This window comes from Phoenix dactylifera, chromosome 16, assembly GCF_009389715.1.
Source record: "Phoenix dactylifera cultivar Barhee BC4 chromosome 16, palm_55x_up_171113_PBpolish2nd_filt_p, whole genome shotgun sequence".
Classification (NCBI taxonomy): domain Eukaryota; kingdom Viridiplantae; phylum Streptophyta; class Magnoliopsida; order Arecales; family Arecaceae; genus Phoenix; species Phoenix dactylifera.
Window position 1 is genome coordinate 10,817,560 of NC_052407.1, and position 15,724 is coordinate 10,833,283.

Consider the following 15,724-nt stretch of genomic DNA (forward strand, 5'->3'; position numbering starts at 1 on the left):
GCAGACCAAACTCAATGCTCGCTAAACTGAGGTATTGGAAAACAGGGACGGAGGCTCCCTTCCCATCATTCTGCCGTGGCAAGGTATACCTTCTGAACTAGAGTTTGATGACGATATGCAGTCGTTTAAAGATAGGATGCAGGCATCACATGTCAGATTTTGCATTGAAGATGCAGGAGGGTTTAGCTTATGGCCGCAATTTCCCATTTCAGAACCACCCAAACTCCTGTTAGCAGGCTTTTTACCAGGAAAAAAAAAAAGAACGCTCCTGTAAGCAGTGGCAGATAGGTTTAATCCAAGCAAGATAAGAATTATGCTGCTATGTTTTACTTGTGTTTACAGAGTTTATTGAACAAGCTGGATGCTCTTTGAAACTCCCCAGAATTACTGAAAGCCATCGTATTCCTGAGGCCATTGTTACAATTGGCGATATTCAATGTTTGAAAGGCTAAACACAGAAGCAAGGTACTTCTTTTTGCCTGACAAAAGAAAAATTGGGGCCTAAGCTTCAAAACAGCTTGAAGTGTTAAGTCTTAGATATTGAATTCAAATAATTAAAGTTTTAAGTATAATGATTTCGGTACTTTGTCTAGTTTCAGTAAGCCCTCGGTTACTTGCATATAGAACCAGAGAGCCAAATTTGGCCAGCATAAGGTTCGGGTGTTAAAGCTTCAGAGGTATGAACTACGAAATTTAGTGAAGATGAAATAAATGATTTATTGTCTCTTTCATCAGGATGTGATCAATGTTTTGACAATTGATAAAGGCTGTAAGGCACTTGAGATGTGGAATGCATGTGAGATGGAACATAGAAAGTTATGCTCTGGTGGAGCTGTATTTCTGAATTCAGAAACACTTGGTCAACATTCTAGGGCTACTAAACATTATGTAATAGAATGAAGAGTTTCATGCCTATTCTTTGCCTTCAAGATCATTGCATTTTTTATTTTTATGGGCGCGCTTGCTTGCTTGCTTGCGTCTTTGTGTGCAGCATGTCTGTGTTTTGCAAGAAAGGCAAAAGCGGCATTGTTTTTTGCTCGATAAAGCATAGAGTTTAATCGTCAGCCCAAAGGAGGAAGCTCCTCGCCTCGCCTCATCTTCAAGAGCAAGCTAAGAAGTATTTTCAGCCGGAGACACAGCTGTTCCAAACCATGGGCACTTGCATGTCATGCCTGCTTTAACTTTGGATTCTCGTGTTTGGTATATATTGAGAGGTATCATTATTAGAATGTTTCACATGAGAAAGACTTGAAACTTACGTGATAGACTAGTTAAAAGCGGAACAAATGGAAGCTAAGCCCCCTTCATGCTTCCACCAGGACACCGCTGGTCTCGAAACCCCTCCAAGGGGTTCAGCAGAAGTGACTTGACTGAGAGGTTGTCTAATAACTGCTCCATGCCGTGACTTTAGAAAGATAACATCAGGAAGCACCCAAGAATTTCCCTGCCACCCAGAGTACCAGACTGGAACATTTAAGAAACAGACCAATTTTACCATTTCTTATTTACTTAAGCTCTTTAGGATGCTTTTATAGTTGCATCCATAGTTTCTTTCTGCAGGTTTAAATTTCTTTGATCAAAGGTCCTTGAACAAGGGATTCATTTGGTTCGTGAAATTTTTTTTTTCTCGCTGGAATATTTTTTTAAATAAGTTGATATATGATGTCTGAAAAAATAGTTTTTACATATTTGGTTAATCATGAAAATAATACGTTCCAAAATAATTTATATTTAGTTGAGCATCCATCTTTCTGAAAAAGTTGTGAAAAATATCTTTTATGCCTTTTTGAAAAAAAAACAATACCTCAATTCTACGTTGAAAATTAAACTTTTATATATTCTACATGAATTTTTCTTTCTATAAAATGTGGTAATTTCTATCCCCTTTTTTTTTTTGAAAAAAAACTCCAACCAACCATGAGGCATGGTGACCACACTTTTTCCTCTCTCTCCTCCTAAGCATTTTAGGTTTTATGCTTAGAATCACTGTTTGTACTTCACAGCAGTACATAATGAGGTGTTCATGTCTTCTCTGCTTTGTGTTCTCAAGGATGGAGAAAATTATCATGCATCTTATCGTCATGAGATCATTCTTCTATATATGAAAAGCAGATTAAGTAGGTTGTTCTGCTCTTTGTTAGAGGATAACAGTGAAATGCTACAATTTGTGATTCGCGTCCTCACAAATGCCCATATCAGGACTTCAAAATTTGTTATCAGTTTCCACAACAGAGCTCATGCTAACTACCACTTATGACTTTGCCCAAGCAGTCAGAAGTTATAGTAATATCAAGAATCATATAACTAAACGGATTTTTTTTCAAAAAAAAGCTTATCCATGAATTATACACAATTAGTTCAAAAAGGAAAAAAACATTATAAACTACAATATAGGCATACCATGTGTTATTTCTAAAGACATTTTTCCTCGTTTTTCTGTCGCATGTTTGTTGTCATGGCAATGCTTATATAATATTTCAATAGACTTGCATTCTTTCTTTTGATTCTTTTCTCTAATTCTTGATTGGGTCACAACTTGGATCCAATTGAGATTTCACAAGACCTAGAGTTTCTAGATTGCTTGGTTCAAAAAGGTCTCTTGGGTGGTCCATTAATTTCTGACGATGAGACAAAAACCATTCTGAAAATATCCAATTTAGATTTCAGAAAACCTAGAGTTTCTGGATTGCTTGGTTCAAAAAGGTCTCTTGGATGGTCCATTAATTTCTGACAATGAGACAAAAACCATTCTGAAGAGATGAATACTAAAAGAGCATGAACCAAATATTTCAATAGACTTGCATTCTTTCTTTGATTCTTTTCCTAATTCTTGATTGGGTCACAACTTGGATCCACTTGAGATTTCAGAAGACCTAGAGTTTCTAGATTGCTTGGTTCAAAAAGATCTCTTGGATGGTCCATTAATTACTGACAATGACACAAAAACCATTCTGAAAAGATGAATACTAAAAGAGCATGAACCAAACATTACACCATTCAGATGGATGGGGATGCTCAGTGCACAGCAACAAAACATGATTCACTGATCATACTCTACTAGTAGAACTCCCTTCCCAAGAAGCAACAAGAATGCATGCCATCCCCAAAATTCTTAAACATCAAGAGCATCTATAATTATCCCATTTTCAAACCCCTGTGGATCCAAACCCTGCAGCTCCCCTAACAGTAGAATCAAAATCAACAACCTCGACAACATCTGGAGTCATAATTCTCTCGATGATCATCTGAGCAATCCGATCGCCCGGCTTCACCTCAAAATCCACATCCGAGTAATTGAACAAAATGACGCCGACCGGTCCACGGTAATCTGCATCGATCACACCCGCTCCCACATCGATGGAATGCTTCCATGCCAGCCCCGACCGAGGCGCTGTAAACCATCGGATGAATCAGAAGCATTTTATCAAATGCATGGATGGCAACTCTGAGGAAACCAAAAAAAAAAAAAAGAAACCGTTCTGGAGAAAAAGGGATTACCAATGCGGGCGTAGGTCCCTTCAGGAATGGCAATGCTGAGATCAGTGGGAATAAGAGCTTTTCCTCGAGCAGGGACTTTCGCTTCAGCAGCGCTTTTATGAGAAAAGGATAAGAGATTTATAGCATCGGAGATCTAGGATTCGTTTCCTCCTAAGATCGAAAGAGACCAAAAACAAAAAAGAAGGGTTTTGAACCTGGAAAGGTCATAACCGGCGGAGAGAGGGGAAACTCTCGAAGGCAAGACAGCATTTTGGGAGAGCTTCTTGACCTTAAGGAGAGGAAGGTGGGGGCGGCCGACGGCGGAACCATTCTCCGAGAGGACTAAATTACCATTTCCTGATACCTTCACAGCATCTGGGCAATTACCATGATGAGGACTAAATTCCTGCAAGTATCAAAATTGCAATATTACATATTATACTAGCATCAACACATATAGCGCAGGCATTCTAATCTGTAAGTAAAACCACTCAGGGTGAAGAAACACCAATCATGATATAACAAAAACATGATCTATGTAACATCTCTTTTTGAAGTCTCCCTGCAAGAGTGGAATAAGGCAAACAAAAGGATCTAATGAAATACTTCACCCCAGACACTAGTCCAAGCTTATTATCCCCAGGCTTTGGTAGAAGCCATTGTGGAGAAAGAGGTATAGGGTTGTCAGATCCTTGGATGTCTGCAAAAATCAAAGAAGATCATGAGAGAAAGACATACTACCGCATTTAAAACATAAAAAAAGGAATATAGACGGCATCATAATTTTTAAAAAAAATTCAAAAAAGTACAGAAAACTTATTAGACTGTTTCCCACATTACTGCATGATGCATGTAATTCTGATTGGTAAACATATTACTTTATACCATTTTTCAGCATACAATATTTACTATATAGCATATTCACATGCTATTTGAGAAGGTATAAATTCTTTTAAATGTACATAATAGAAAACTACTACTGATAGTTGATTGTTGCATCATTGAAACCCATAGAATGTTTGCTCAATTTTTTAGTCTCAATATTCTAAGATATTCAATTTTTTGCTCAAAAATTTATTACCAGACATTCATCATTGGAAATAGCCTTGATCTTGCTGGCACAGGGTTTTCCCATGACTAATTCTGATAGTTGCCTGATGCATATGACACCAGCAGCTACTGGAAAACCTGAGTTTTTGTAATCATTTTTAGGCACTTACCTAGAATCTAAATGAGGTGCCAATCGGATGTGAAGTTACCAGCTATCCACCAAAGCTCCATATTTTGACACAGCTTTCATTTGCTAGTTGTCCAACAACCAACTGTATTGTTTAGTTTCTCCTGTTCCTCCAGCGATCAATCAACATCAGGGCACTTTGGTCCATCATATATTTATGCACATCATTTGTTTGGGATTTGCAATGAAATTTAAGATATTAGGGCAATGGCTTAGCATAACTGTATGTCATAACCTTAAATAGTGGAATTTAAAGAATTTTGAAATATTGATGGCTTGCTCAACTTCTACTGGTGATAAAGTCACATCCTTCACACAGTGTATACATCTAAAGGTAAATGATTAACAAAGTGTCAGCATCAATATTGCATGTGTGCATCAGCAATATCAAAATGATCTCAGCACAAATACACAGTTTATAATCAGACATAGATAACCTGTAATATTGAAGAACCAATAAGGATTCATCAAGTTCAACACAAATGACCAACACCACATAAAGCCAAGAAAATTTTTGGCAAGGCCCACTACAGTAAGGTGCAGCAATGCCTGGGATTAAAACAGTTTGAAGCAGCGCATTCCCAGAGACTACAAATCTCTTTTCAACTACTCTAAGAGCCAAAGATGATGGTAAAGTCCACCAGAGTTGATTGACCAGTTAGATGTTCTGGCAAACAATGAATTTTATGATCAAGATCGTAGTAAGAAATAGCATACCAAGCGCCAGCAAAATGTTCCACTCATTTCTCCTCCTCTCACATAATTACCATCAGTAAAACCATTTATCTCTAACAAAACATCAACAGCCTCATCCAAATATTCATCAAGCCAGCTCTTAAAAAAAAACAAAGGGTTATTGAATGGCAAAACCTACACATGTTATGCATGTAGTCCTGTTCACGCGTCCCCTCCCTCCCCCAACAACCCTCTGCACATTCCCATACACCCCATATGCAGATAAACATTCAACCATCAAAAGATCTTGGCTTTCTTGTAATACTTTTGATTTCTTATCGAGGAACCCCAGCTAAGCTCTGAAGAAGGCATCCAAATATACATATCTACTTAGGATGCAGTTCTAACAAAAACATTTTTCATAAAATGACCCCCAGAATTTCTTATGTGCATGCAACAGCAAATCCCTGCAAGGAAAATCATCCTAGTTCTATCTTCACCATTATCCTCCCAAAACATAGGACAAGAAGAGAACTAACAGTACCAGGATAAACTATAATCCTATCTGTGAAGCTAAAATGTTCCACCCTTTCAGCCCATTTCTCACTACATCTAATTCAACCAGTCATTTCCACTCTCTTATGTTATTTGAATTTTTATTTAATTTTCCATCTTTAACCAAGAGAATGACAAAGCGAAAGACAGATGCCCTCTGGCTATCGTTTCTTAGTTTTCACACAAGATTCCCACTGTTCGGTTCTTAAAGATGCATTTGGTGATTCGCAAGTTAGGTATCCTACATGCTAGGATCCACTGCCAAAAGAAACACAACATCCAATCTCCTAATCCACGAGATGTTTCAAGATGAAAGTTACACTGCATAAGAAGATGTTGGTAATATTGAAAATCTCAAGTATGCAAGTGGGATAATCACCAAACAAGGGTCAATTAATTGCAAAACATTCATCGGAAAATTGGAAATCTTTTGTAAAAGATATCAGCCTAAAGGCATTTATGTAGTAAGAGAGTAGCATTCTTGGACATAAGAAAGACACATCAGCATTTCCAACTTATAAGTATCTCCACCTACTCTCTTCTAGAGGAGAAGATGATCAAGTTGCCTTTTGAGGTCCCATAGGTGATAAATATTCTTGTGTCCATGAGACATTTGACTCCCATCAGTTTCAAGTAGTGATGCTTGAGGCCAAGAAAAATTCAACCAATTCTTCAAGAACATGAGAAAGAGTACCAACATATTAGGAACTTATCTTTGTAGTCATATTTTTTAAGGCAACAACCAGGGCTTAGCCCAATGGCTTAGTACCTTCCTCTTGGAGGTGATCTAAGTCCAATGATGCACATCTGAGATTTCAATTAATATGGTTGTAGATATTGTACAAGAAAAATAATCTAGTGAAGCTTTAGATATGGACCGAAAACAGGATTAGTGATTGCATATAAATGGTTCCTTTCCACATCAATTGCCAATTCTTGGTTATTGAGATTCGCGGATAATTCAGATTAATATTTAGGGATAGATTTTACCCATCTTTTTATCCCCTCAAAAAACCGAAATGATTGAAGTTTTTCTATTTGGAATCGTCTTAGGTCTAATTCCTATTACTTTGGCAGGATTATTCGTAACTGCATATTTACAATACAGACGTGGTGATCAGTTGGACCTTTGATTGAGTAACATTTATTTTTTTTGATTGACCTCCTCCCTGCGGGAGGTCAAATTCAAGTTTCAATTAAACTTTACATGTTTCCAAAAGAAAGATCAAGGAGACAGTGGTGCTAGATGGAATTCTCCTTGCAAAATTAAGGAGGCTAATGATCATGGAAAAATGACAAGGATGAGCTGATCATCTAGACTTAGCAGGATGGTTATTGGGATTTGGAATATGAATATATTAGGTAATAGGACAGTCACATGACCTGTTGGACTTACTCTCTTCACTGTTTGGCCTATATGCCATGACAGTGGCCTATATGCCATCCCAATAGAGTTCAAACTGACTACGGATATCATATCACCACACGCGCCCGTGCACACACACACACACACACACACACACACACACTCTATATACATATAGAATACTTGTACGATTCACCATTAAAAAACAAAGACCATCTGATGAACATCATCGACAAGCAAAAGTTTTTTAAGTAGCATATCTCTGATATAAGGTCTCGAGATACGACGATACTAAGATATCAAAACAGCTGAATATATCAACTGTACTGCTTCGACAAGTACACGTGCGAATATTCTTATTCAGGTCATGATATATGTTGGCTAAGATGTTACTAACCAATGAAATTTCAAGCCCTGCAGTATAAAGAAAATCTCATTAGTAATACTCCCAAACAATGTGCAGCATCCCTATGAAGTCATGGTACAATAGAAAAGCCATGTTACAGATGTCCAAGACATCTAAGGCCCCATTTGGGGAAGCTTTTGAAGGGCCAGAAAAGTATTTTCTGGCCCTCTAAAAGCACTTTTAGATAAAATATGGGTGTTGGTAAAAGTTTCGAGAAGCTGTTTTAGTTTTTTCAAAAAGCTCAAACAACTTTTTGAAAGAAACTCCATTTTGGAGCTTCTCTGAGAAAGCACTTTTAGAAATTGTCAGGAAGTTGTTTTGAATTATAATATATTTTTTCTTTTTGGACCAAAATACCCATAATAAAACAGAATAATTACACAAAATATTCCTTTATAAGTTTGAAAATATAATATTTTATACCTTTATTATTGTATTATACTATAAATATTATATTATATTATATCATAATACATTAGTATGTTATGTTAAATAATTTAATATTATGTTATATTATCTCACAATCATCGAGAGGATGAAAAATTAATTTATGTTAATAATTATGATATTTTATATCTTTATTATTATATTATACTATAAATATAATATTATATTACATTATATCATAATACATTGATATGTTATGTCAAATAATTTAATATTATATTAAATTATTATGCTATAGTGTACAATATTATATTACTATATTATAATAATATTATATTATATTACATTAATATTATACTATATCATATATTTATGTATTAATATATATTATATTTTATTATGCACTGTTGTATACTACTATGCAATATCTTATAAAAGGAAGAGCATCAGGAAATGTTGCATGTAAGGGGCATGACATGCATGATTACCAGTGTTCAGATCAGTAAAGCTAACAAAATTTCAGCTTCTTCTTCTTCCAGAGAACTTCAAAATCTAAGCTACAAGCTCAATCAGGAAGCATAAAATATACAAAAATTTCCAAGATCGATGTTTAAAAATAAAAGAAGAATCGGATCAAATACCAAAAGCGGCCACATTTCTTACCGTATCAGGAAAGAAAAGAACTATTTCGAAACTAAAACCGAGAAAAACACTACAAATCGGCCAAAAAATTAACCCCTAAAAACAATAGGTTCATCGCACGGCAAGAACAACGAGCTGGCGTCCGAACCGCGAAGGAGCTGAATCGAGATACCAGCTTGGGTTTATCTCCATATGAGCTAGGGTTTTATCTCCAGAGGAAGGGAGAGATCAAAAAAAAGAAACCAAGAACTCGGTGGATTGGGCCTGGGGAGGGGCGGAGAGAAAAAAGAAACCTTTAGGGCTTTGATGCGGCGGAGGCTCCACCGCGAGGCCGTGGCGAGAATCGTCATTGTTCCGATTGGCCATCGTCAGCGGCGGAGTCGGCAGAGTCGGAGGCGGACGGAAACCCTTGGGAACTCGCTATTCTCTTCCCGGCGACTGCTCTCTCGGGGGAGAGAGGGGCGGGAAAAATGTAGGCCTGGACCGATCCGACTGGGTCGGATCTGAATCTAAAATTAGAATCCGAACAAAAAATCGGATTGGATCGGACTCACTTAGGACCCGACCCATTTACACTCGTAGTAGAAATACGGATAGATAAAAAAGCGAATGAGATTAGGAAACCCCCGCTTCGCCCCCCCGGCTTTGTTAGCCCGTCGGGTTCGAATCTTGACCGCCGAGACCTGGCTCCAGAACTGCCATCGTGTCCCGCCGTACAACTCACCGATATCATCCGTTCATCTCCATGAGGAGCACTGATCGAACGGTACAAATCAGCCGGTGAGCAGCTCTCAGCGGGCGCCGGTCGAGCTTCTCTAACCCTAGAAGGCTTGCAGGTCTTCCCTAGCGATCCAACACGGCGCAATATAATTATAATGCTCTCCAGTTTGGCATTTGAAGTGTGAAGGACCAATCTTGCCATCATGATTGATCATATACTATCACTGCCATGCAGTAGCTTATGATATTGTCTATGTGGTACATGACAAACTACTTCCTGCAAAACATCAATCTCACTCCATCAACAGCTACAAACAACCATGATCATCGAAGAACTATGTTCCTCCTGTTAATTTGAAACATAAAACCATTTCTCATCATATCATATCTTCAAGCTCAACAAATTATTGTGTCAATTGACGAAGCACCATCCAAATGATTTAGAGCATGGGTAGTGATTTATTCTGTCCCATCAGGTACCCAACCCAACCTAATCCTATTAGGACAGATTTTATCCAGCATAGCTGATCCAAAGCATGTATAAGTAACGATGAAATCCATCTTAAACCAAATCCAGATATATTTAACTTTTCACAAATCCCTTCTCCGATATGAAAAAAATTGGTTTATATACAAAAAAAAAAGCAGCTTTACCCACCCAATCTGTCTTGTCTAACTCTATCAATTCGGGCCCATATCGAGTCTTTACCCACCCTAGGCAAGTAGGAATCGGATACGACTAATGGCCTACCTGATCCATATCTGATTCATTGTCGTCCCTAGCTTAGAGCAAAATAGAAGCCAGATAGGATAGTCAATATCTTCTTTCTCTCTCCCTCCCTCTCTATATCATCTTCATTTAGGGTTTCTTTTAGCAAATCCACCAAGCTGCAAGCTATCTTGAAGCAACCATCCAAATTCATCAAATGGAGAGTGCTTATGACTCCCAACGTTTGTCAGTTACGCCTCATTATCAAAGACCAGCTTACCGTGCGAGATTAGCAAGCAGGACTCAAATCGATTGATAAATATATGTAGCAAATTGTAAAGACAAAAATCCAACGGCAGCAAATCTATATAGAACATCCCCAAGCAAACAATTATGAAGATCTACCATGCCATTGATCAAATCTTTCAGCATAAACATTAAACCAGTGGACTCATGCATGTCTACACTTCACTACTTGGGCAATCCCATCGTGATCAACCATATGCTCCAGGTGGTGAATCTAACCAAGATTACTAAGAATAGCTCCAAAACAATCATTTGCCCATGCATTGGCAAATAGGACTGCTTGATCTAGAGTATGCTAAGCTATATATCAACTTATAAGTAAGCATCTTTAGAGAAGCCTTTCCATGCCATCAGCCCCATCGATTAAACGACTAAGCTTCTTTTGGTGCCAAGACAAACTCAAGCTACTGGAGGAGATTGCTATGCCAAAGATGTGGTCTTGACAGTTATATCATGATGAGAAGCTCATAAAGTGTCTTCCTTTGAGGACATGCAATGAAGGTTTTTATAGAGCCATGGTCTACATATAGTTAAGTAAATCAAATCAAATCGGTATGGATTAAGTTATCATTGGAAATGCAATCAAGAAAAAGGAATGACTCGGGCAAAATGAAAAAATAATTTGAGCACCATCTTGCATTCTTTCTTTTGATTATTTTCCTATTTCTTGATTGGGTCACAGCATGGATCCAATTGAGATTTCAGAAGACCTGGAGTTCTAGATTGCTTGGTTCAAAAGGGTCTCTTGGATGGTCCATTAATTACTGACAATGAGACAAAGACCATTCTGAAAAGATGAATACTAAAGGAGCACGAACCAAACATTACACTATTCAGATGGATGGGGATGCTCAGTTCACAGCAACAAAACATGATTCACTGATCATACTTTACCAGGAGAACTCCCTTCCCAAGAAGCCACATGCCATCCCCAAAATTCTAAAACATCAAGAGCATCTATAATTATCCCATTTTCAAACCCCTGTGGATCCAAACCCTGCAGCTCCCCTAACAGTGGAATCCAAATCAACAACCTCGACCACATCTGGAGTCATAATCCTCTCAATGATCATCTGAGCAATCCGATCACCCAGCTTCACCTCAAAATCCACATCCGAGTGGTTGAACAGAATGACGCCGACTGGTCCACGGTAATCCGCATCGATCACACCCGCTCCCACATCGATGGAATGCTTCCATGCCAGCCCCGACCGAGGCGCTGCAAAGCATCAGATGAATCAGAAGCATTTTATCAAACATGTGGAGGGCAGCTCCGAGGAAACCAAAAGAAAGGGAAACCGTTCTGGATAAAAAGGGAATACCAATGCGGGCGTAGGTCCCTTCAGGAATGGCAATGCTGAGATCGGTGGGAATAAGAGCTTTCCCTCGAGCAGGGACTTTCGCTTCAGCGGCGCTTTCATGAGAAAAGGACAAGAGACTCATAGCATCGGAAGTCTAGGATTCGCTTCTTCCTAAGATCGAAAGAGAGCAAAAACAAAAAGGAAGGGTTTTGTACCTGGAGAGGTCGTAACCGGCAGAGAGAGGGGAAGCTCTCGAAGGCAAGACAGCATTTTGGGATAGCTTCTTGATCTTAAGGAGAGGGAGGTGGTGGCGGCCGACGGCAGAACCGTTCTCCGAGATCCTGGGGGCTTTGAGAGAGGGCTCTTGGACGCCGGGGCTGCCGCTCTCCGCTGCGCCGTTGGCCGCCATGCTGATCCGGGAGCGGCGAGTTGGAAGAGTTCTGAGGGAGGTGGGGAACGGAGATGGAGGGCTGATGAGAGGGGGTTTGGTTTAAGCTAGAAAAGCGCGGGAAACTACTTGGCGCCAATGCTTCCCGCGCCATTCCATGCTACAGTCTGCATTTCTTTCGGAAAACCGAGACTAGAAGGCGACGGTTACGGTCTCATTTTTCCTAAAAATTAAGCTGATGATATAATATTATTATATATAATAATTATATATTATTATAATATAATAATATTATATTATCATGATATGATTATTATAAAATAATAATGAATTTATAATATTATTATAATATCCAGTAATATACTATAATTTTATAATATTATTATATTGTTATTGTACTTTACTATCAAAATTATTATTAACTTATAAATTATTCTTAAATTTATTTCTTTAAAAAAATTATTGCTGAGAATTGAATCTCACTCACTTATCTAAAAAATAGCTTTCCCCATATCTAATGTTTGGGCAGGATCTGGATATGGAAATCTTACTTGGATGAAATTTGGATTCTAAGAAACTTGGATGAAGGAAATCAAAACTTAACAATATAAATCTTACTTGCATTGGTTTTGGAGGGTTTAGAAACACTTCTTAGAGGGCAAAGAACTTTTTTGGATGATTTTGTATTTGGTAAAAGCTAATAATATGTCATGGTATCAGCTCATGGCATCCTCATCTTCTTCCTCCTCTTCCACATCCTCTTCTTCATCTTCTTCATCCACCAACTCAACTTCATCTTCCGTTCCATCACTTTCCCTTGTCATAACAAATATTTCCAGCATTATATCTATTAAGCTTGATGCCACTAATTACTTGATGTGGAAGTCTTTATTTGAACCAATACTTCATGGGCATCATCTAATGGGTTGATGGCTCCACATTGGCTTCACCGAAAAAGAGTCCTCAATACAATGACTAGTATGCAGAAGATCAAAAGCTTTTATCTTGGTTTAATGCAAATTTGTCAATCTCAGCTTTGCAATACATTGTGGGAATCAAGTTTGCTAGGAAAGCATAGGAAGTCTTGGAACATCATTATGAATTGGCCATTCCCTCTTATGTCATGACACTTCAGAAAGGTTCACTCTCAATGCAAGATTACTTGCAAAATTTTGAAGTACTTATTGCCGCCCCTGGTTCTATTGTCTCAGATGATGAACTTCTTTTTTGTATTTTGAATGGTTTGCCTCTAATATATCATGATGTTGCTTCTATCATTCGAGATCGAGCTCGAACCTCGTTTATCTTCTTTGAGGAAGCAGACAATCTATTGATTTGTGATGAGGTGAGCCTTGAAGAAGAGACTCAATAGATCTCATGGTTCTAGTATTATACGTTAATGATATCATCCTCACCAGAACAATCAATCCTCTCTTCAATGTCTTATTGATACTCTTAGAAATTCCTTTAAATGTGGGATATGGGACATCTTTCTTACTTCCTTGGTGTTGAGGTTCATCGAACATCTTTAGGTTTATTACCCAATCAAAGCAAGTAAATTATGCACCTTCTTCAAAGTGCTAAGATGCTTGGGAGCAAACAAGTGGCATCGCCATTATCTACTCAAAAGTTGGGCCTCTTAGGAAGTCCTCCTTTTAGGGCTGTCAACGAACCGAGCCGAGCCCGAGCCTGGAGAGCTCAGCTCGGCTCGTTTCACAGAAGCTCAGGCTCGAGCTCGGGCTCGGGCTCGGTAACGAGCTCTATTTTGGGCTCGAGCTCGAGCTTGCTTGGCAAAGCAAAGGCTCGGGCTTGAGCTCGTAAAGCTCGTTTCAATTACGAGCTCTAGAACGAGCCCGAGCTCGGGCTCGAGCTTATGCTTGGGCTCGATAACAAGCTATTTTTCTCTATCAAGATTTTTATGAATTATGGTGCTGAAATAAGATTTTTCAGTGGAAGACTAGAGCTCGTTTGGGCTCGTGAGCTGCTCGGGCTCGAGCTCGGGCTCGTGCTCGAGTGTAAACGAGCCTCATATTGGGCTCGGGCTTGGGCTCGTTTGACTACCGAGTCGAGCCCGAGCCGAGCCCGAGCAGCTCGGCTCATTAACAGCCCTACCTCCTTTTGCTGATCCCACTTATTATCAAAGCATAGTTGGAGCTTTGCAATATGTCACTCACACGACCTAACATCTCTTTTCTGTTAATCAAGTATGCCAATTCTTGAAGAACCCAATTGAAGAGCATTTTACAACAGTAAAGCATATCCTACGCTTCTTAAAGGGTTCATCACTTGTGGACTTTATCTCATGCCTAGTTCAATAGATTTTGTTGCCTATTGTGATGCCGATTAGGCAGGCTATCCAATTGATTGCCATTCGTCGGAGGGATGGCCACCCTATACTTAGAGATATACAGAGGATGGTGTCTGGTTGCCGCTCGATCCAAGTTGTATATGTATTTCGGAAGACGAACAGAACTACAGACTGGGTCGCCTTCTTTGTTGTTCATCACTTCGGAGAGGTGTTATGGACTGACACTGTAGTTGCCCCATTACCTTTATGTCGTTTTCTTTCTCTTGATGTTGAGGGTAACACTCATGCTCGTTTGATGTAAGCTACCGATGTACCCAAAAAAAAAATGATTGCCATTCTACAACTGCAGCTACTTGGTACCAAATCCAATTTTGTGGTGTGCTACGAAGCAACCTACGATTTCTAGGTCATCAACAAAAGCTGAGTATCATCCCATACAGTTATTGAGATCCATTAGTTATGTTCTCTAATCCAAAAACTACATCTCCCTCTTAAGAAGACACCTACTATTTGGTGTGCCAATATATCTGCAATTGCCCTCATACGCAATCTTGTTTTCCATACTCGCACCAAACATTTGGAAATTGACAATCATTCTGTTCGTGAGAAAGTGGCACAGAAGTTGCTCGATATTCGCTTTGTCTCTTCTATTGAGCAGGTAGCAAACATCTTCACTAAAAGGCTACATCCTTGATGGGTTACACATCTTTCTATAACTTGAATTTGTTAAGGAGTTTGTTAGCAATTTGATAGAGCTTGTGTAGAAGTCTATTGATTGTACAATATGTTGTATCTATATAAACAAAAACATAAGATTGTCCAAGTGGATAAGTGGATGATCATTTTCATCAAATCTCTTTCCTCTTTTAACCAACCCAACCAAACACACAAGTCAAACAAGTTTTCCTAGAAGTTACTGTTGTTTGTTTGCTGTGAAGTTTAGAAATGAAGGATTCTTCGATTAACTGGACTTTTATTATAACTATTCTAATATTATTGCACCAAATCCCTATTCTCATTTCTCATGGACACACACACACATACAAAAAAAAAAAAAACCCTCATATTTGGTGCATGCAAGAGGAAAAAATGTCATTATGTTGGTTGGACTTGTAACCAAATCATCGTAATCCCCTTGCATCACACAGATAAAATCTATATCTAAAATCCATTACATGGATAAAAATCTCTCGCACAAGGTTTTACCATTATCTTTCCCTCTATGAATAGAGAAGCCTTAACAGTCA

The 15,724-nt window shown here is 38.6% G+C and overlaps 2 protein-coding genes across 2 annotated transcripts; both read right to left on the reverse strand.

Annotated features, from left to right (window-relative positions):
- Positions 1–2,949: 2,949 nt before the first annotated feature.
- Positions 2,950–9,232, reverse strand: LOC103702704 (deoxyuridine 5'-triphosphate nucleotidohydrolase-like). The gene is made up of 5 exons (XM_008785242.4): positions 9,039–9,232; positions 4,089–4,177; positions 3,693–3,883; positions 3,499–3,590; positions 2,950–3,391 (listed from the first exon to the last, which is right to left on the reverse strand). Exons 1-5 carry the CDS (start codon positions 9,109–9,111, stop codon positions 3,147–3,149), a joined length of 690 nt encoding a protein of 229 aa, XP_008783464.2. The 5' UTR covers positions 9,112–9,232; the 3' UTR covers positions 2,950–3,146.
- A 1,975-nt stretch (positions 9,233–11,207) lies between these two features.
- Positions 11,208–12,377, reverse strand: LOC103702703 (deoxyuridine 5'-triphosphate nucleotidohydrolase-like). Its single transcript, XM_008785240.3, has 3 exons — positions 11,997–12,377; positions 11,803–11,894; positions 11,208–11,699 (listed from the first exon to the last, which is right to left on the reverse strand). Exons 1-3 carry the CDS (start codon positions 12,188–12,190, stop codon positions 11,455–11,457), a joined length of 531 nt encoding a protein of 176 aa, XP_008783462.2. The 5' UTR covers positions 12,191–12,377; the 3' UTR covers positions 11,208–11,454.
- Positions 12,378–15,724: the final 3,347 nt, after the last annotated feature.

Coding starts and splice junctions, on each gene's coding strand:
- LOC103702703 (XM_008785240.3), bottom strand. CDS start 12,190: ATGGCGGCCAACGGCGCAGCGGAGAGCGGCAGCCCCGGCGTCCAAGAG. Junction 11,895..11,996: donor GCCGGTTACGACCTCTCCAG/GTACAAAACCCT, acceptor TTCTCATGAAAG/CGCCGCTGAAGCGAAAGTCC. Junction 11,700..11,802: donor AGGGACCTACGCCCGCATTG/GTATTCCCTTTT, acceptor GATGCTTTGCAG/CGCCTCGGTCGGGGCTGGCA.
- LOC103702704 (XM_008785242.4), bottom strand. CDS start 9,111: ATGGCCAATCGGAACAATGACGATTCTCGCCACGGCCTCGCGGTGGAG. Junction 3,884..4,088: donor AGCTTGGACTAGTGTCTGGG/GTGAAGTATTTC, acceptor TGATACTTGCAG/GAATTTAGTCCTCATCATGG. Junction 3,591..3,692: donor GCCGGTTATGACCTTTCCAG/GTTCAAAACCCT, acceptor TTCTCATAAAAG/CGCTGCTGAAGCGAAAGTCC.